The 22,445-nt window shown below is 36.2% G+C and overlaps 1 protein-coding gene across 2 annotated transcripts; it reads right to left on the bottom strand.

Moving 5' to 3' along the window:
• Positions 1-11,685: 11,685 nt before the first annotated feature.
• On the bottom strand, positions 11,686-13,791 carry LOC127092497 (myb family transcription factor PHL5). Of its 2 annotated transcripts, none has more exons than XM_051031377.1 (6): positions 13,171-13,791; positions 12,885-13,062; positions 12,667-12,795; positions 12,316-12,367; positions 12,160-12,229; positions 11,686-12,081 (listed from the first exon to the last, which is right to left on the bottom strand). In XM_051031377.1, the coding sequence occupies exons 1-6, from the start codon at positions 13,669-13,671 to the stop codon at positions 11,872-11,874; spliced, it is 1,140 nt and encodes a 379-aa protein (XP_050887334.1). In that variant the 5' UTR covers positions 13,672-13,791; the 3' UTR covers positions 11,686-11,871. The 2 variants fall into 2 exon arrangements, with proteins under 2 accessions (XP_050887334.1, XP_050887335.1); XM_051031378.1 differs by having other exon boundaries at positions 12,667-12,783; positions 13,171-13,789.
• Between the last annotated feature and the right edge of the window lie 8,654 nt (positions 13,792-22,445).

Here is a 22,445-nt window from a genome sequence, read left to right as displayed (position 1 = left end):
ACCCCGATAAAAATAAGATAATTATTTAAATTAAGTTAATAGTATATTTATTAATTTAATTAAATAATTGGATTATTATTGGAATATTATTGGGATTATTATTATTGGATTATTATTATTATTATTATTATTATTGGAATAAAAGTTGGAATTAGAAAAGGTCCCATTTGGTAAAAAGAGGTTTTCACGTGAAAACAGAAAAACGACTCAAAAGTGGAAAAGGAAAAAGGGCAAAGAGCCAGAGAACAAGGGTTGAAGAGAGGAAGAGCTCGAAGCTAAAGGATTGCCGGATTAACTCAGGTAAGGGGGGTTTATCATCGTTTAATGGGTATTATGGGATAACATGTAATGGGTAGTGATAAACCATTGATTTGACTCTGATTAGAATGATGTATGCTGAAATTTGTGAAGTATTGGATGAACGAAATTTGGATTATGGTTGATGGAAAATTCGTAAGGATTAGATGGAATAATGTTAGAATTTGTGAAATTGAATAGGGTATGATTTGTGTTAGATGATATGAACGAATACTGTGAAAATTGGACTGTGGAAGGTTAGATCTGAGAAAATTCGTAGCAGAGAAAACCATAGCAGATCTGGAAATTCTGGTTTCTGGTCATACGCGTATGGCACTAGGCAATACGCGTATGAGATGGTCTGGTACGCGTATGGCACTAGGCAATACGCGTATGGATGAGGAAGATGATGTTTTGAACGTGGTTTGGTCTCTGTTGGTACGCGTATGGGGAAGTGGTACGCGTAGCATACGCGTATGAGATGGTGTTACGCGTATGGGATTTGGTCAGGAGATGGGCCATACGCGTATGGGACTATGCAATACGCGTATGGGCAGATTTGTGATTTTTCTGGGCTGTTGTTATGCAGTTTTTGGTTGTTCAGCTGAGTAATGTAATTTGGCTGATGTATGATATAGTAGGGATCATTTCCCGTTGTTTTGAGCAGTATAGGTATTAGTAGAGTGTGCTAATACTGTGATTATTAATTGGCATGACATGATATGATTTTGTGATAATATACTGATGATGTATGATTGTATGCATAATGCTATGAATGTATGTATTATGTGGAATGGACTGTTTTATGGCTTAGAGTGTGAGCATATGTCCATTTTGGATTGTTGTTGATGTTGCATGACTAAGTGATTTAGCTTGCATATTGTGGCCTTTATGGTGGTAGCTAATTCCCATGGTGAGGAATTAGTGAGTGAATTATTTTGGATTGTTGTTGATGTTTGCATGCTAGGTGCTTAGCGTGCATAGCATAGCCCTTGGGGTGGTAGCTAATTCCCATGGTGAGGAATTAGTGAGTGAGTCACTAGGTCTCAAATGAGTGGGACTAGTGAGCTTGGTAGCCGTATTTGGATTTGATCGGTGAGGTTGAACTATATGTTCACGAATAGTCGGTACCGCATGCATGGAGTCTCATTGCATAATGTATGTATGGCGTATAATATGAATGGATGTATTCCAATATTATACGTATGTTGTGTGGTTGTGTTAAGTATGATTATGATATTGAGTTGATGTTGCTGTTGCTGAATGTGTGATCTGATTAGGGTGATGAGATGTGTTAATTTACTTAGCATTACATGATATTTCATAATGCTTATTATATCGATTGAGGAACTCACCCTTACAACTATGTTTCAGGTAACGAGCAGTGATTGAGTAGAAGCTAGTCCTTGGAGTCTAGTGTAGTTCCTTAGTGGGTCATGCTCTGGTAGATGTAACATCGGGACGGGATGTTTTACTTGTTTTCATTGTTGATTGTTGAACAAGTTTACATGTAATGTGTTACATGTTTTGCATTGTTGTCAGATTTTATCCGCTGCGAATTATGCAAATGTTTTATTTTGATTAAATAAATGAGCATGACAGGATATTTTGGAAAATGGTGTGAAGTGTCAGGTGTGACACCCTTGAACTGCATATTTACTCTGATTTATGTTTTGTTATTTTAATTCATTGTTGGGGTATTTTAGAAGGGTGTTACATTAGTGGTATCAGAGCATAGTCGGTCGAGTCAAGTCGTAATTATTCTGTTTCCCTGTACGTGATAGGTGTTGTGCAACCCTATCAGTACTTATTGTTTTAGCTTGTTGGGTTTTCAGAATAGAGATGGCTGGAAGAGGTAGAGACGATGCTGCGATTGCTGAGGCTCTGGGTATGCTAGCTGGAGTACTTGGAGGGAATGCGAATGTTGTGGGAATGGGAGCTGCTCGTCAACTGAGTGAATTCCAGAAGAACAATCCTCCAATGTTCAAGGGAGCATACAATCCAGATGGTGCTCAGAAGTGGTTGAAGGAGATCGAGAGGATCTTCCGAGTGACTGAGTGTGCCGATAACCAGAAGGTCAGGTTCGGTACGCATATGCTGTCAGAGGAAGCAGATGATTGGTGGGTTGCTACCCGCACTGAGTTGGAAGCTGCTGGGAATGCTGAGATCACTTGGGCGGTGTTCAGAGAGAGATTTCTGAGGAAGTACTTTCCAGAGGATGTCAGAGGAAAGAAAGAGATAGAGTTCCTAGAATTGAAGCAGGGTAACCGGTCTGTTACTGAGTATGCTGCTAAGTTCACAGAGCTGTCAAAGTATTACACTCCCTATAATGAGGCTACTGGGGAATTTTCAAATTGTGTGAAGTTTGAGAACGGGTTGCGTCCCGAGATCAAGCAGGCTATTGGGTATCAGCGGATTAGAGTGTTTTCTGATTTGGTTGACTGTTGCAGGATTTTTGAACAGGATACCAAAGCCAGAGCGGAGAGCTATCAGCAGAGGGTTGATAGGAAAGGCAAGAATCAAAATGATCGTGGGAAACCGTATGCAGCTGGCAGAGGTTTCCAGAGGCAGAGTGGGATGAAGAGGCCTAGTGGGGGAGACTCCAGTGCACCTGCTAAGTGTTACAGATGTGGTCAGGCTGGACATCGTATCCATGAGTGTACCAGTGCTGAGAGGAAGTGTTTTAAGTGTGGCAAAGGTGGTCACTTGGCTGCAGAGTGCCGGTTGAAGACTGTGACTTGTTTCAACTGTGGAGAGGCGGGTCATATCAGTCCACAGTGTCCTAAACCGAAGAAAGAGAATCAGTCGGGAGGCAAGGTCTTTGCTTTATCGGGTTCTGAGACTTCTGCAGATGATCGCTTGATCCGAGGTACGTGTTATATTAATGGCTTTCCTCTTGTAGCTATTATTGACACAGGTGCGACTCATTCCTTTATATCTTTGGATTGTGCTGTGAAACTTAAATTAGAGATATCTGAGATGCATGGTAGTATGGTGATTGACACTCCTGCGAAGGGTTCAGTGACTACTACTTCAGTTTGTTTAAATTGTCCTTTGAGTATTTTTGGTAGAGACTTTGGGATGGACCTAGTGTGTCTTCCACTAGTGCAGATTGATGTTATTCTGGGTATGAACTGGTTGGTGTCTAACCGAGTTTATATCAACTGTTTTGACAAGACTGTGATCTTTCCTGAGAGTGAAGAAGGAAAGAGTTTGTTTCTATCTGCAAGGCAGGTGAATGAGGCAGTAGCAGATGGGGCAGAGCTGTTTATGCTGTTAGCGACTTTGGAGGCTAAAGATAAACTTGTGATTCGCGATCTGGCCGTGGTGTGTGATTTTCCTGAAGAAGTGAATGAATTACCGCCAGAGCGTGAAGTTGAGTTCTCGATTGATTTGGTACCTGGTACTAGGCCGATATCGATGGCTCCGTACCGTATGTCTGCTGTTGAGTTAACTGAATTGAAGAGTCAGTTGGAAGATCTGTTGGATAAGAAATTTATTCGTCCGAGTGTGTCACCGTGGGGCGCACCAGTGTTATTGGTTAAGAAGAAAGAAGGTACTATGAGGTTGTGTGTGGACTACAGGCAACTGAATAAAGTGACGATCAAGAATCGGTATCCTTTGCCGAGGATTGATGATTTGATGGATCAGTTGAATGGTGCGAGTGTGTTCAGCAAAATAGATTTGAGATCAGGGTATCATCAGATACGTGTGAAAACTGAGGATATTCAGAAGACTGCTTTCAGAACAAGGTATGGACATTATGAGTATTCTGTAATGCCTTTTGGTGTGACTAATGCGCCTGGAGTATTTATGGAGTATATGAATAGGATTTTCCATCCGTACCTAGACAAGTTTGTTGTGGTGTTTATTGACGATATTTTGGTGTATTCGAAATCTGAAGAAGAGCATGCTGAACATTTGAGAGTGGTTTTAGGAGTTCTACGAGAAAAGAAGTTATTTGCTAAACTGTCTAAGTGTGAATTTTGGTTAGAAGAGGTTAGTTTTCTTGGTCATGTGATTTCAAGAGGTGGTGTTGCTGTTGATCCTTCTAAGATAGAAGCGGTATCTAAGTGGGAAGCTCCGAAGTCAGTTTCTGAGATAAGGAGTTTTCTTGGACTTGCAGGTTATTATAGGAAGTTCATTGAAGGATTCTCTAAGTTGGCGTTACCGTTGACGATGTTGACTAGGAAGGGGCAAGCGTTTGTTTGGGACTCAAAATGTGAAGAAGGTTTCCAAGAGTTAAAGAGAAGGTTAACTACTGCTCCTATTCTGATATTACCGAGTCCGTCGGAACCATTTGAGGTTTACTGTGATGCTTCATTGTTGGGTTTAGGTGGTGTTTTGATGCAGAATAAGCAGGTTGTAGCTTATGCTTCGAGACAACTGAAGGTTCATGAGAGGAACTATCCGACACACGATTTAGAGTTGGCAGCTGTGGTATTTGTTCTGAAGTTATGGAGGCATTACTTGTACGGGTCAAGATTTGAGGTTTTCAGTGACCATAAAAGTTTAAAGTATTTGTTTGATCAGAAAGAGCTGAATATGAGACAGAGGAGATGGTTAGAGTTTCTGAAGGATTATGACTTTGGGTTGAATTACCATCCGGGTAAAGCAAACGTAGTGGCTGATGCATTGAGTCGGAAATCATTGCATATGTCTATGTTAATGGTTAAGGAATTGGATTTAATTGAGTAGTTTAGAGACTTGAGTTTCAAGAGGGAGATCATGTGTTTCTTCGTGTTACTCCGATAACTGGGGTTGGTCGAGCTTTGAAGTCGAAGAAGTTGACACCTCGATTTATTGGTCCTTATCAGATTTTGGAGAGGATAGGGGGGTAGCCTATCGTATCGCTTTACCGCCGTCACTTGCGAATTTGCATGAGGTTTTTCATGTGTCTCAGTTGAGGAGGTACATTCCTGATCCGTCGCATGTGGTCCAAGTAGATGATGTACAGGTGAGAGATAACCTGACTGTTGAAACATCACCTATGAGGATCGAGGATCAAGAGTTGAAGCAGTTGCGAGGTAAGAGATTGCTTTGGTGAAGGTAGCTTGGGGAGGACCAGCAGGTGGCAATGTGACTTGGGAACTTGAGAGTCAGATGAAGGAGTCTTATCCGGAGTTATTCGCTTGAGGTATGTTTTCGAGGACGAAAACTCTTTTAGTGGGGGAGAGTTGTAACACCCCGATAAAAATAAGATAATTATTAAATTAAGTTAATAGTATATTTATTAATTTAATTAAATAATGGATTATTATTGGAATATTATTGGGATTATTATTATTGGATTATTATTATTATTATTATTATTGGAATAAAAGTTGGAATTAGAAAAGGTCCCATTTGGTAAAAAGAGGTTTTCACGTGAAAACAGAAAAACGACTCAAAAGTGGAAAAGGAAAAAGGGCAAAGAGCCAGAGAACAAGGGTTGAAGAGAGGAAGAGCTCGAAGCTAAAGGATTGCCGGATTAACTCAGGTAAGGGGGGTTTATCATCGTTTAATGGGTATTATGGGATAACATGTAATGGGTAGTGATAAACCATTGATTTGACTCTGATTAGAATGATGTATGCTGAAATTTGTGAAGTATTGGATGAACGAAATTTGGATTATGGTTGATGGAAAATTCGTAAGGATTAGATGGAATAATGTTAGAATTTGTGAAATTGAATAGGGTATGATTTGTGTTAGATGATATGAACGAATACTGTGAAAAATTGGACTGTGGAAGGTTAGATCTGAGAAAATTCGTAGCAGAGAAAACCATAGCAGATCTGGAAATTCTGGTTTCTGGTCATACGCGTATGGCACTAGGCAATACGCGTATGAGATGGTCTGGTACGCGTATGGCACTAGGCAATACGCGTATGGATGAGGAAGATGATGTTTTGAACGTGGTTTGGTCTCTGTTGGTACGCGTATGGGGAAGTGGTACGCGTAGCATACGCGTATGAGATGGTGTTACGCGTATGGGATTTGGTCAGGAGATGGGCCATACGCGTATGGGACTATGCAATACGCGTATGCGCAGATTTGTGATTTTTCTGGGCTGTTGTTATGCAGTTTTTGGTTGTTCAGCTGAGTAATATAATTTGGCTGATGTATGATATAGTAGGGATCATTTCCCGTTGTTTTGAGCAATATAGGTATTAGTAGAGTGTGCTAATACTGTGATTATTAATTGGCATGACATGATATGATTTTGTGATAATATGCTGATGATGTATGATTGTATGCATAATGCTGTGAATGTATGTATTATGTGGAATGGACTGTTTTATGGCTTAGAGTGTGAGCATATGTCCATTTTGGATTGTTGTTGATGTTGCATGACTAAGTGATTTAGCTTGCATATTGTGGCCTTTATGGTGGTAGCTAATTCCCATGGTGAGGAATTAGTGAGTGAATTATTTTGGATTGTTGTTGATGTTTGCATGCTAGGTGCTTAGCGTGCATAGCATAGCCCTTGGGGTGGTAGCTAATTCCCATGGTGAGGAATTAGTGAGTGAGTCACTAGGTCTCAAATGAGTGGGACTAGTGAGCTTGGTAGCCGTATCTGGATTTGATCGGTGAGGTTGAACTATATGTTCACGAATAGTCGGTACCGCATGCATGGGTCTCATTGCATAATGTATGTATGGCGTATAATATGAATGGATGTATTCCAATATTATACGTATGTTGTGTGGTGTGTTAAGTATGATTATGATATTGAGTTGATGTTGCTGTTGCTGAATGTGTGATCTGATTAGGGTGATGAGATGTGTTAATTTACTTAGCATTACATGATATTTCATAATGCTTATTATATCGATTGAGGAACTCACCCTTACAACTATGTTTCAGGTAACGAGCAGTGATTGAGTAGAAGCTAGTCCTTGGAGTCTAGTGTAGTTCCTTAGTGGGTCATGCTCTGGTAGATGTAACATCGGGACGGGATGTTTTACTTGTTTTCATTGTTGATTGTTGAACAAGTTTACATGTAATGTGTTACATGTTTTGCATTGTTGTCAGATTTTATCCGCTGCGAATTATGCAAATGTTTTATTTTGATTAAATAAATGAGCATGACAGGATATTTTGGAAAATGGTGTGAAGTGTCAGGTGTGACACCCTTGAACTGCATATTTACTCTGATTTATGTTTTGTTATTTTAATTCATTGTTGGGGTATTTTAGAAGGGTGTTACAGTAAGCAGGGTATTGCAAAAAGGATTAGAGGGACTTATCCATATGTGGTTATCGTAAATGATGAGACCTTGGTGTATTTTGTATTTTGGGAACATGGAAGGTTGTTGAGATATTTGGTTGTACATGGTGGTGAATTGGGTGCTAGCAGCCCAATTCTAGTTTGAGTTACTCTAAGAAACTAAAATGAGGCATATATATTATATATATATATATATATATATATATATATATATATATATATATATATATATATATATATATATATATATATATATATATATATATATATATATATATATATATATATATATATAATATATATATATATATTAATATATATATATATATATATATATATATATATATATATATATATATATATAATATATATCTATATATATATATAGAGACATATATATATATATATATAGAGATAGAGATAGAGAGAGAGAGAGAGAGAGAGAGAGAGAGAGAGAGAGAGAGAGAGAGAGAGAGAGAGAGAGCGAGAGAGAGAGAGAGAGAGAGAGAGAGAGAGAGAGAGAGAGAGAGAGAGAGAGAGAGAGAGAGAGAGAGAGAGAGAGAGAGAGAGAGAGAGAGAGAGAGATGTGTACTTGAGATTCAGTCTGAAAGGCAAGAGAGAGCATCAGCAACAACATTGGTTTTGCCGGGTTTGTATGAGATTGTGTAATTGTATCCCATAAGTTTGGCTAGGTAGGTTTGTTGCCCAGGTGTTTGGATAACTTGTGTAAGCAACTCTTTGAGGCTTTGGTGGTCAGTGAAAATGGTGAATTTATGGCCTAGAAGGTATTGCCTCCATTTCTTAACTACAATGGTAATGGCATGAAGTTCCCTGATGTAAGTAGAAGATCCTTGGAGCTTAAGGGGAAATGGTTTACTGAATAATGCTATAGGGTGTGAGTTCTGCATCAAAATGGCGCCCATGGCTATCCCTGATGCGTCGGTTCGAGAAAAAATGGTTTGGTAAAATCATGGATTGTTAATGTGGGTGCATTTGTTATGGCTAGATTGAGTGCATTGGAAGCAATGGTAGCTTATGGATTCCATTGAAACGCATCCTTACAAGGGAGTAAGGTGAACGGTGATGCAATGGATGCGTAATCTTTAATGAATTTTCGGTAAAACCCGGTAAGACCCAAGAATCCCCGCAAGGCAGTGATGTTTGATGGTATTGGACAATCGAGTATGGCGTGAATCTTGAAAGGTTCAAGGTTAAAGTTTGATGCAGAAACTACGTGACCAAGATAATATAATCTTCGTTCAGCTAAGGCACAGTTTGACTATTTTAAGAAGTACTCCTCTTGTAATAGAATGGTGAAGACACAATCAAGGTGTTGGATATGATCCTCGAGGGAAACGTTATAGACAAGGATGTCGTCAAAGAACACAATGACGAATTTATGGAGAAAAGGTTGAAGTAGTTTGTTCATCGCAACTTGGAATGTAGAAGGTGTGTTACAGAGGCGGAATGACATGAAACATAACTCATAGTGTCCATGGTGGGTATGGAATGCTACTTTGGGGATGTCATATGGGTGCATACAAATTTGGTGGAATCCTTGTCGAAGGTCAAGTTTGGAAAACCAAGTTGTGTGGCCTAGTTCGTCAAGTAATTCATCGATGGTGGCCATGGGAAATCGGTCTCTTATGGTGATGTTATTGAAAGCTCTGTATCTACACATAGACGCCATTCTCCGTCTTTGTTTTTCGACTAGTAAAACTTGTGAAGAGAAAGGAATTTGACTGTCTTGGATAAGTTTGTTGTCAAGCATGTTTTGGATTTGAAATTCGATCTCATTTTTTTTGGAAACAGGGATAACTATATGGGCGAGTGTTTAATGGTTTTAAGTTGGAATGAAGGTTAATGTGGTGGTCAATGTGTCTAGGATGTGGAAGTTATGATGGTGAGTGGAAGAGGGTTGGGAAACGGAGAAGGAGAGACTGAAATTCAGGTATAGCGTGTTGTCGTGTCAATTCAGGTTGTGGGTTTGGGCTAGGTGGGAGAATTTGGATTTGGAAAAATTCTGTTGTAGAGTGGGTTTAGAGCAGTCTTTTGACTTGGTGGGCCGAAGCCGAAGATAGTTGGCCTTAAGGTTTAGCTGTGAGTGTAACATTTTTGTTGTGGTGTGTAAAAGAGAGGCTTAGGTTTGTATAGTCCATTAGAACCGACCCAATAGATTGGAGCGATGGGCCCCCTAGAACAATGTCAGCTCCACAAAAAGGGAGAACATAAAAGTAGACTACAAAAGGTTCTGACTATAGTGATAAAGGGATAGCGGCGCAAATACCATTACAATCTAAGTTGGCAACATTACCAACCATAAATTTGAGGTTGGAAGTAGGCATAAAAGGGAGCTCTAAAAATTGTGTTATACAATCTTAGATGAAATTGTGAGTGCTACCTCCATCAATGAGCATTGTGACTGGGTGGTTTAAAATGCGTCCGCGAAGGCGTGTTTCTCTCTGAGGGTTGATGGTGTCGAAATCGAAGGAGTCAGGGGTGATGTTTAGGATCTTTGAGTTTGGATCAGGCGGGTTTTCTGTGATAAGGAGAAATAAGCGTCCTTTACACTTGTGTTAAGGGGTAAAGGTTTCATCGTAGTTATAGCATAAACCCTTTTCTCTACGTGAAGTCATTTCTTACGGAGATAGTTTTCTGAAATTGGTTCGATTGGAGGTAGGTGAGGGCAATAATGGAGGTAGAGGTGGTATGGTTTGTAGTGGTGTATGGTTCGAGGCTGAAGCATTTGTGAACATATTTCTAGGTTTGAATGAGCGGCAGAGTTCTTCAATTTTGTCCTCTTAGAGTTTCGTTAATGTTGTTGCTTGGGTTAATGAGAATGGTCGAAGGGCTTTAAACCTCTATGCGAATCTCGGATGAGAGTCCAAAGATGAAGCAGTCGAGGAGTAATTGTTGTGGGAGTCCGACAATACAGTTGGCTAAATGTTCGAAATCATTGAGGTATTGGTTGACAGAAGAGAGTTGTACAAGCTTGAAGAAGGCACTTGAAGGGTCATCATAGGATGACGAAGCAAGGCGTGTTTCTAAAGCTTGTAAAAATCCGACCCAATTGGTGATTAAACCATTGTTGTACATCCATTGATACCAACTAAGGGTTGGGCCATCCATATAAAAGGATGCTACGGTGAGTCTGTTGGCTTCAGGCGTTTGACGGTATGTGAAAAACTGTGAAATTTTAAAGATCCATCCAATAGCATCGGTGTCGTCGAATTTCAGTACGTCTAACTTCAAACGGGGTGTGAGAGTTGTTTGTGGTGTTGTGGTATTATGGTTTTAGGTGAGGATGGTGATGTGGTAGTAGTGAGGACTGCAATTTGTATGATAATGTCATGTACTTTAGATGAAAGTTCATCAAAAGCTGCATTTGTTGGGGCCATGGAGGTTGAGTAGTGAAATGAGAGCACCAAGTTGTTAGGGTTTTCTTCCTTGAAATTAGTAGGACAAGGAAATCCTCCAAAGAATATAAAAGAAAAGAGTGATAATAATTTTCTTGTCTCCTTCATTCAAGATACTGCAATACATTATATAACCATAATGTATGGCTTGATTACAATTTTTCAGATCCACAATTCTAGGCATGTAAGGACTATGACAGCTAATATCATCTAGAAGAAATCTAAATTGACAGCAGGATGAATTGTACTGATAGATAGCAGCTCAAACATAATCTTCTAATCTCTTGGGCCTGCTGATAATACTTTTGGGTTTGTCCAAGACTATTGTATTTGGTTGTTCACTTGTGCTAACAGTATCATAGCAGAACTATGACTCAAACCAGTAACGAAGCGTAAAACATAATCATCTTCCTTATAAAAACATCATATCGTGAATTGTATCACAAGTACGTTTAACCATGCACTTACATTGCAGAGGTGGCCGAAAGTTATCAAATTCTTCCCAAATCACAATCTAACTTGTGAAGAAATCAGTAACAATAGCACACCTTGCTTATACTAATAAATCTCCATAACCAGTTCCATAATGCAAACACAATCACCTTGTGTAAAACATTGAGTATGTTCCACGCACGACAAATACGATCAATTTAGACGATACATTAAGCAATTGAAGAACTCACCGAGTTTAAAATCCACGAGTGCACAAGTTTATTGCAATGCATGAAAGCATTATAATTTGGATAAATTCGAAAGATAAAATTCAAGGAGTATATTCAAAAGTAGAACAATCATATCATATGTACTTATTTACTGAGTTTGGACTTGTATAAAAATAAGACTCATTTTATTCCCATTACAAAATTGTATGGCGTGGTTTACTTTGAAAACTATATTGCTGCAACAATAATGGCTTATAATATAGAGATATCAACACATGAAAGACCTAACTTATCTTTAAAGGGAATAAGGAATTTCCCGAAGCTTCAAAACTCGAAACCTCGATATCTTTAAGACTAATTTGTGTATCAATATTTGATGTATTATCCAAATTCTGAGTATTCAATTGGCCGATATTTGTCTTTTGTTGTTGGTCAAACATCATCTTCAGCTGCTTTCCTTGTTCCTCGATTCGCAACTGTAATTTTCTCTGAATCTAGAAACATAAAGTAAAGTAAGAGAAGAATTGAAGTTAGAGAATAGAATGAAGAAAATACAGAAATGAAGGATATACCTCAAGTTGTTCGTGAAGACGCCTCTGAACATCGAGTTGAAGTTGAAGTGCCTCTCTTATTTGCAAGCCACTGTAAATTTTGAACATATGTATAGTTGATTATATCATAAAAATCATTAAACACGAAAATCGTTTAAGAAAAAGAAGTAGCATTACGATTTGACATCAAGATGCGCATTCTCTACATGAGTTCTTTTCTCATATTTCCCTGCAAGAACAAATTTTGATCAACAATATAAGATGTATATAAGATGTATGGTACTTAACCTTAGGGTCGTATTTAAGGGCATGCAAAATAGATGACCTAAAATATATCCCTGTTAAACCGTAAGTAAATATAGTTTTATAAAGTCTTTGTCTATCACTTGATAAAACATGGTTAAATATGACCTATAATTTTTTGGCATCGTTGAACGGTGGTTAATCTATTCAGAGCCTCCAAATACTTAAGATGGTTTGGCTTTAGTTTATAGAGAAACAAAATTGTAACTATGCTAAGAAAATTACCCTGAGTTGGTTCTGGCATGTATTTCGCAATTCTATATTTCTGCAGATGACTTTTAACATGAAAGATCGTCAACCCATCTAATTCCATCAACCTTAAAATAGCTTTCGGTGTCGCCTCTACAATCAAGCCTCCAAGAACATAATCAGATACTAAATAGAGATAAAGAAGTGAAAACGAAAACATGAAACATGACAAGTAAACATACTAAGTTACTTACTCTCGGCGCCTCCAAGACGATTCACACACTCAACAAACTTCTCATGAAGATCTTGATTCCATCTTATTCTTGTTTTACTCGAGACCGATGATGATCCGCAAGGGTTTCCAGAAATTGTTGACACATTTCCAGTTGACATTGTTCGAGAAACTTTCTCTTGTTGATGAGAGAAATGTAACTGAGAAATCGAAAAATCATATGAATCACATGAAACCTATAACGTATGAAAAATTCATTAACTTTAAACCAATGAATGAATGAATATGGAAAAAAGTATAGTACTTACTTTATGATCCTGATTTCCATTAGAATGAATTAATGGACTCATACTAATCGACGTCGGGTCATCAATGAAGAAATTATGTTGAAAATTTCCATTGGATTTCTCAGGAGATCTACAACATTGATCATCACTATTCAATTGAGATGATCTAACCAGTGTTTGCAAAGGGTTTAAGTTTGACAAATCAAAGCTATTACTAGTTTGGTTTGTTGAAGAATGAAGAAAAATATTTTCCCTTGGACATTGATACAAAGGAAATTCCAAATCATAAGTTGGAAATCCCATGCAAATTTCTGTTGCATAAAAAGCTGAATTTGGTGACTCAAAACGGCTTATAATTGTGGTAGATGATGATTGCTCCATTGAAAATGGTTGACCAATATTTGAAGCATTTCTCATATCAAAATATTGACTTGAACAATTTCCTAGCTCAGAATTAAAACCACCATTTAGTCTATGGTTTTGTTGAATCATTCCTAAATAATTAATCTTATTCTCATTCATCTAAATTCACACAAAAATTGACCCTTAAGAAACTCTATGAATGGTTCATCTTTATTAAGAAACACAAAAATGGAATGGTGGAATTAATGAAGAAAACATGAGCCAGAAATTGGAAAGGTAAGAATTATTCTGGGCCATAATGGTATAAAATTCTCTTCTTATATTCTTTGAGGCTTCAAGATTAAGATTGGAATCTAATTTGTCTAAATGCTACCATGCAATAAGCTCATAGTTATTCCTCAAAAGGGATAGGTATTGAATAGTAATCAAATTGACATGATCGATGTATAGAACAATGAAAACAACAAAACCTTGCTAATAAAACAAAATTGTTTTGCCCATTGTTGTTTTCTTATGATTTTAAATGGACCTTGAAAGAATAAGAGAAAATATAAAGCAACCTAGCTTGAATGAGTCACAAGTATAGTCTTGCAAAACAAAATTATTCTAGCCAATATTTGAGTCACAAGTATTTAAAGTAATAGAATTTGTTGGGAGTCCCGACATCAGCAATGAGCTAAACGTTCATGACTCTAATTTTTTTTTGAAAATATCTTGATCTAAAATCTTAAAGGATGATGCATTTAATATATTCTCTATTTTTAATTAATGTGTGATTTAACATTTATATTTGAATTTCATCTATCTTTGATTTAAGTGTCAGTCACTCGCATTACTAAAGGTAATCCACACTTGAACTTCACTATCGTTTTTGTATCGATTATAATCATTACTATGATATGATTTGTTGATAAATTCATAAAGTGTGGAAACGGAAATAGACTAAACTTTCTTACCTTCTACCTAAAATATTAAGGAATTAGTTTATATAAATCAATTCTTTTATATTGAATTTATTGAATTTTTTATTAGATGAGAATTTATGACTCATACTTAAATTCCAACATATATTTTTTTTGGTGTGATAATCGAATATCTATGTGCGTAACTATTGAGATTAATCATTCGTTTAACACATATGCATATTCAAACTATCTCTAATTAAATTGACATAAATTCTATCATTTCATTCGAGTACTGTTAGACGAATTCGAGCATGTTTAATCAATTTAAACTTATATGTAGTAATTTTTGTAAGGTTGCCAATCAATCATAATCGTATAAGGGTTGACATGTTGGTGAAGAATTGGGTTACGAGAGTGTGTTATTTTTAAAATCTTAGGTTCAAATCCTGCAAAGTATACACAATTCATGTGTTGTATGAGCGACACAAAATCTCATTTTTTTTATGATTAAGCTACGGAAAAAAGAACATTCATATACATATTTCATGGTTAAAGGCTTACAAAAATTCACGACTTAATTAAAGTTAATTTCGACTTATTACATAGGATCTCTAAAAAATTTAAAATGGCTCTAATCCTCGAATACCAAATTTTTAATAAAAAGAAAATTAAAAAGAAATTAATAATCAAATAATTTAAAATATTTTACTTAAATACTATCTCCGTTTTTTATTATAATTCGCTTTAGAAAAATATTATGTACCACAATATAAGTCATTTTATAATATCAATAAATCATTAATGTTATTTTTCATATTATACTCTTAAATATTTATTATTCTATCTTTTCAACTATATCAATTTATATGTTCAATATAATTAATTAAAGATAATTTTATAGAACTCTTCACTTTTCCATATCATAATTATTATAATTTTTTAAAACATGTGAAAAATATAAAAAGCCTTCTAATAAAAAACGGAGGGAATAATGATTAACCTAAAGTCACACATATAATTGAGGTGATTTCCTCTTAAACTTTTATGTAGACAATAAATCAAAATATTAAAGTAAAAAATTGTAGAATATTGTTATGGGCATCTATTAGGGCTAATAGTTAAATGTTAGATAAAGATTCTAGCCCAAATTCAGAAACAATAGATCTAAAATTATTCTCACAAGGGATTAGGAAGATATGGAATTATTCACACATACAAAAGATTAATAGAAATGGAGATAGCCAAATCTACCTTTCCTAAAAAAGAAAACATAATATGGTTTTACAAGTCTTGTCCTATTGCCTGACACTCCATCTTGCAAAGTGGGGTATAAGATATTGGAAAGAAAGAAAAAAAGTGTAAGGAGTTTTATATTCATTTAAAAGCAAAGTGGAACTTTAACTTCCATAAATTCTCAGTAAATCAGATTTTGGAATCAATGGAACTGTGTAATTTTGGAATCTACTGTGTATAAAGATAAGATTTTCTTTTTTACTTGATTTTTTTTATCTTAATTACTTTTTTCTTGGTAAACTAGGCTATTATCTTCCAATAAATATTTGACTTAAATGTATTTTTTATATAATCTCTATTTTTTAAAAATTAATCTATTGGTCCTATGATTTTAATTTTTCTTTGTTTTAACCTCCACTCTATTTTGGGTTAATTTTGTTGATGTGGTAGTGTTTGAGAGGACAAATTTATTATGATACATCAACAAAATTGTTCATAAAATATGGATATTAAACTTGTCCACATTAACAAAGTCTACCTCCAAAGTGGGATGTTGGACCTAATCTCAAGAAAAATTGAAACTGAGGGGACCAAAAGTTAATTTTAAAAGAAAAGATAAAGAGGATTAAAGTAGTTTAGCGCAAGAGTTTGTTGAATTGTATTTATGGTGCATGTGTATCTACTCATGATGGAGTGTGGGATAAATTTTTTCATGTATTATTACTTTTTAATTTTGTCTTTTTTAATTGGGTTAGATTTTATATTTTTTCAGTCTTTTATTCTTTTCTCATTTTATTGTAATCTATTTAGGGTGTTGGAATGGATTATTAACCCATCATCTACACCCCTCTTGTCTAAAAAAGATAATTATTTTTCTCAGTTTTAGTGATGTTCATTGCTCACACTCTTGTGAAAACATTAAAAATGTCTCTTTAATTAGGAAATGCATTTTCGGATGCATCACATTACATACTAAATCCATTCGTAAATGAACAACACCCTCTTCTGTATGAAAATGCATTTCTGTAAAAATTATGAAAATATACCTTTGAACGGGGTTTGAGTCAAATATGCATAAGACATTCCCTCTTCCTCATTTCCAGTGAAAACATATCAAATCACAATCATTTCTCAGGCTTCTTTAATACCCCCAAGTATTTTACCAATCCAAGTATTTTTTTCTACTCCATTCAATCCAAGTGGTTTATGAATTACTTATCAACCATTCAATCCAAGTGTTTCAACTTCAACTACATCTTTGGTAAGATTTTCAATCCAAGTGCTTTTTTTTCTCTTCATCCATTACGAAATAGGTACATTAGGTTCTTTAAGAACATTACTATATAAGATGTTACATTCATAGTTAGGTAGTCTATTAAGGCATTTTTGTGATATTTTTGTTTTTTTTTTTCGTTTTCTGCCATTTTTTCGTTCTTAGAGTTTTAGGGAAATATATAAGTGCATTTTTGTATTTTTTCTGAATTTTATTTTCTATTACGGAAGTACACTTCGTATTATGTTTGCATTGTTTGATTTTGAATGTCTTTCATATGTGTTTTAACTATTTTGTCTGCTTTGTCTGGTTTATTTATAAGTAAAATGGCAGACAACAAAGAACGATTCAGGTATGATAGAGTGTGCCAACATGCATTTATTCACAGGGAGAGAGCTTGAGCCTTGCGACCAATAGTTGCTTCTAGTTTATTTGATGCGAAAGTGTCCACTTTTGTAGTTCAGGTGTCTGGCTTCGTCTTCCCATAGGAAAGTGTCACTTGTTGCTGCCTTGAATGCCCCATTAGTCCATGTTGATACACTTGTAGTTGATGTTGCCATTCTTGATGTCTTTCTTGAGGAATTTGGAGAATGACCCCATGACATTTCACTAATGTGTTTGTATGCAAACCATGTTTCTAGGCACGTGTTAGAAGGAAATATAAAATTTATCTGTATTTATTCTTTGAAATACATGTGTTATAATATTTAAAACATCTGACGATGATGTTTTTTTGCAGTATTGTGATATTTTAAAATGCATCAACTATGGTAGGAAGATTGCAAGGTTGTAGCACCATGAGGAACAATAGTTTCATGATGTCATGCAACTATTAGCCATGTATGAGATTTATGCATGACCGATTATGCTACTATTAACCATGATATGTTGTCATCTTTCATTGCAGATGATAGTGACCTATTTGAGAGCTAACCTAGAGGATGCCCCTAAAGGAGCTAGAAGACACCATAAAGTGTCATGCTAGATTTTTATTTTTGGAGGAGTTATATATAAACCACATGGTTACGGATGTGGAGGGAAATGGCGATGATGCACATGTTATGCATCATAGAAAATATGCATTGAGGTCATACCTCATGTATTTGGTTGACACATCCTTGTTTTTGGACAAAAATGTTTATTATGTCGATGTGGTTTACCTTAGACATTTCATTGACTTCGAGCGGATTCATAATTACAATTGGGAGGCCGCTTGTTTGTTTGCCTGTACTCGAATTTAATGAAGGTTTTATTTTGAATACCATACAAATGCCAGAAAGTTGTATGCTCTTTACGGTAATATATTTGTACATTTACTGTTATTATACCATTTTCATACTACTTGTGATATACCGCTACTAATATTTAAGTTGTACCATTTTCCAGCATGGATTCTCCAGCACTTTCCATGCATCTCTGGTTGGTAATATGTTGATGACTACTTTGAGGATCAGCCACTTGCTTTCACATTTGTCCTGCTTAGAGGGAATATATGACCAAGTGTTTGCTGTGAAATTTGGTAAACAAACACTAGTCTCTTATTGAAGATTACTTACAAAATCGACTAGATAATCCTAGGACATAATGCTAAAAGTTTTGTTATAGTTTTTTGTAAAAGAATGAAGGATTCCGACTTGGTCAAAATCTTTGAAGAACAGTAATGTAAAAAGGTAAATTGTTGGAAATGTAAGTGATTTCAACAATTCTAAAAGGTATATTTTGTAAAAGTGAATGTAAAGTGACAATAAAATTAAAAGAGGAATGAAAGCAAGTTTACAAAGAAAATAAAATGAAGTAAAAGACTTTGCATTTTAATATAAATGGTGTTTCAGAATTCATATATTTTGCTAAGTGAAACTCATTTCTCTCTATATTGGGTACTTTGTTTTTTTTTGGTTTTGTAGTGAAATCAAATGAACACCCCTGAATCCTAACATTAGAACTCCTATTTATACAAGTGTAAAATAAATGGTTTGTAACGTTCTTCTCCTCAGCATTCACCACGTAAATTTCTGCATTTTTTCTTCTTCTGAAGGATCCTCCACGCGTCCCTTCGGATAAAACTGAGAAGTAGTTACTTTTTTGAAAGTATCCCTTCACGCTAAAGACTATTCATCGACGTATATTGCCAACATCAAAATCTCAAACTCAAATTTCATTGAAATAATGGACTAAATATCTTCTTCTAGAAAATACTAACTTCTAATCTTCACTTCTCATCCTAAGAGTTCAATCTCTTTTATTCTGCTGAGATTTTAGTCATGTCGAAAATCCCAGCTAACAAATTTCCCCCCAAAAGGCCTCTTTTGACTAAAAGCCCTACAAAATATCAAACCCAACGACAACCTGCTGCTGACTGGACCATATTGGTTACTCCAGCTTTGGCTGAATGCCATGCTTGAACTCTCCATGGATGTCCAAAAACCCAACAGTGATGATGAAACCATTAAGAATAGGCGTGTTGAAGGTAACAACTTGCTCAAATATCCCTAACTGACAAAAACAGATTAGGTCGAGATGCTTTTTCAGTGTATTTCCAAATTTCCGCCAATGCCACAACTTCACTCCCATGATGGCTCCTTTAGTCAATAGAACTCATGAGCCCGAGTGGTTCACAAGGAATTTCCTGGTACTGGTGAACATGAGGCTGAATGTAAGAAGGTGTGAGATGCTTTCCTTACTCCAAAGCTTGTTTCGACTAGACTTGGGACCTCCAAAGAAAATGTGAAGATATTATGCTATCAGCCTAATTTGGTGTCACGCCAGTTTGGAGTTAGTCAAACTCTACCCAAACCCGTATTTCAATTGAAAAAGAGAACTATGTCTTTGCACTGTCGGCTACTCAGAGGATGAATACCTTTGATACCTTGCTTGACATGCTGCTGACTATGTTGTACTCACACCGTTTTCTTTTCAACCAACATTTGCACTAAGAATTTGATACTTGGTGGAGAGCCTACCATGCAAAATAGTTTCATAAGGTCACAACATTGTCTCAATATCTAACATATGTTTTTTATTCTCTGCAGCAAAAGTTCAAAAGAGGTAGAGACAAACACATCAAAGAGATCCATACTTTCCAAAAATATTTTGAAACTGTGTATGACCCCAATGACCTCAGTCGAACGATCCGGAAAGCAATTGTTACTCTTAAAGAAAAAAATGATGGTGAAACTTCCCAATTGTTACGCTTAAAGTCTACTAAACGAGTGACTCCGACTAGGAATGACATATACAATTTCAAAGGACACCTTCATGTCGACATAGATCATGTCAATCATGAAGGTAAGGAAAGTGAAGGATCTCTCCAAATCAAATAACCTAAATTTTCCTGTTTTCCTTATTTACAATTGTCTTTGTATGTTTTCAACAGTCGAACACATGAAGAGAACCAGAGATGCTGCTAGCGCCTCTGTGGCTTTAAATAAACCAAACGTCAGAGCAACTCTAATAAAAACCACACAGGTCAGTTCTAAAATCTGAAACTTGGTTTTAAATTGTTCACCATATTGATTTTAATTGACTTTATCCATGTGAATTTCTTGCCTCTGGAGAAACTAATGATGGCGAAACTCAACTCATCCATGTTGAGGATTCCTCTCCAGAACCTCGAGCTAAGAAGAAAAATCCAAAGACTTGTAGGGTTGACTCTAGAAAGGTTGCGCCCAAACCAAAGATGGCTCACACTTTTAAAGAAAAAAAGGAGAAGAAAGTAACCTCATGAAAGGGAGAAAAAGAAACAAATACAACAAGAAAACGGGTCTCTACTTATCCTGAGAGTGCTAACTCAAGCCCCAATGTGGATGCTCCCTAAGTGAGTTTACTTTTCTATATTCCTTTTATATGTTCAATATTTTTCCAAATACTAACACTTAAATTTTACAGGATAACCCTTTCGATCAAACCGGTGTCAAGTTTCAAATGTCCAACTTCTGAAACGACTAGCTCCCCAAAAATCTAACCTACGACAGTCACAAAAACTGCTGATGAAGTCAACAAACCTACAGAAGCAGAAAAAAATGCCTCTCATGACTCAGTTGACAAAGAACAACCTTCTGAAAATCCTCTTCGACAAATGATAGTGAAGATGACACTGAAGTGGGCATGGACAATGCTTGTCAATACGAAACTCTTGAGGAAGAAGGGCCAACAAACACTTCTCCTCCTGGAAGCCCTAAACAAAACAAAGATGCTCAAAAGGATCCATAAATCACTGACCCTATTGAAAATACTTAACAACCAACTACAAAGACTACATTAGAGGTCAAACAGGAAACTGCATAGATTTCAACTGCTAAACCATATCCTTCACCCACAACCTCTCTCTCTCTCTCTCTCTCTCTCTCTCTCTCTCTCTCTCTCTCTCTCTCTCGAGGAGTTGGAAGAAAGAAGAAAACCAATCATCGAGCCTATATGAAATTAATGATGAGCACTAGGGTAATTTCGATTGATTAATTGTCAAGTTCTTTGACTATTTTTGGAGGAAACACTACACCTAAGACTATTGATATGGTTCTTCAGCAATTGAAAGACAAACTTGCAGAGGTTGGCTTGTTTGAAGCGCTTTGAAAGAACTTCATTCATGGATATGGGATCAAGTCATTGCTGAAACTCAATGTTCCAAATTCCCCCAGCGATGTTATCAACTTTGTGGTTGGGCTTGGACCCCTCTTCGACCAGGTTTTTGCTGATTTCTAGAGGTAGCATGAACCATAGACAAAGATGACACCTAAAGTAGATGTCAGGTCAAAGGAATGGAACATGGCTAATGAGTCCAATAATCGTGGTGAACAACTGGAAGATGCTCTTCACCAAGAAGATGAAGATGCAGTAGTTGCCTTGGGTGAAAAAATCCTCAAATGGAAGGAAGGAATTGAGGCACTGCAATTAAAGTTGTAAGAGGCTAAAAACAAAAAGATGGAAATTCTGAAGGTTAGTCAACAACAACTACATGCAGGGTCCATTGTTGGAATCCAACATCTGGAGAACATCAGTACTTTAGATACTGAGATTGAAGATTTTCCTCCACTATTTCGCAAGTTCATCATCGACTGCCTGCAGCGAAGATCCAACGTGATAAGCTTAAAGCCTCTTTCCCTTTTTAGGACATGCATTTTATCATTTCTATTATGATTTTTATGTCGTTTGAACGACATTTTGATTTTTTGTAAACCTTTAAATATGTCCTTTGTGGCATTTCGACATTCAGACCATTATTTTTAGCCTTTTTAATTTTGAAGTAATATTTCTATTTTGCGTTAATATGGATTTCCTGCAATATAGGCCTATACTTATTTAAATATTTTCAATTTTTTCGCAAGATTTGACCTTCATGCGTCAATTCTTTGACCTCATATGCATTATTTGTGAATGCTTGCAGGATTATAAGTGGTCCTTCCCAATTAGGGGACCACTTGCCCAAGGTTCTATTTTTTTATCCATGGACATGATGACTTTCCAGACTAATTTTCCCAACATGAATTTTTTATATTTAACTTTCTTATTATACACCTTATATACTC

This window comes from Lathyrus oleraceus, chromosome 6 (genome assembly GCF_024323335.1).
Source record: "Lathyrus oleraceus cultivar Zhongwan6 chromosome 6, CAAS_Psat_ZW6_1.0, whole genome shotgun sequence".
NCBI lineage: Eukaryota > Viridiplantae > Streptophyta > Magnoliopsida > Fabales > Fabaceae > Lathyrus > Lathyrus oleraceus.
The sequence above is the reverse complement of the archived record's forward strand: the minus strand, read 5'-3'. Positions and strand labels throughout refer to the sequence as shown.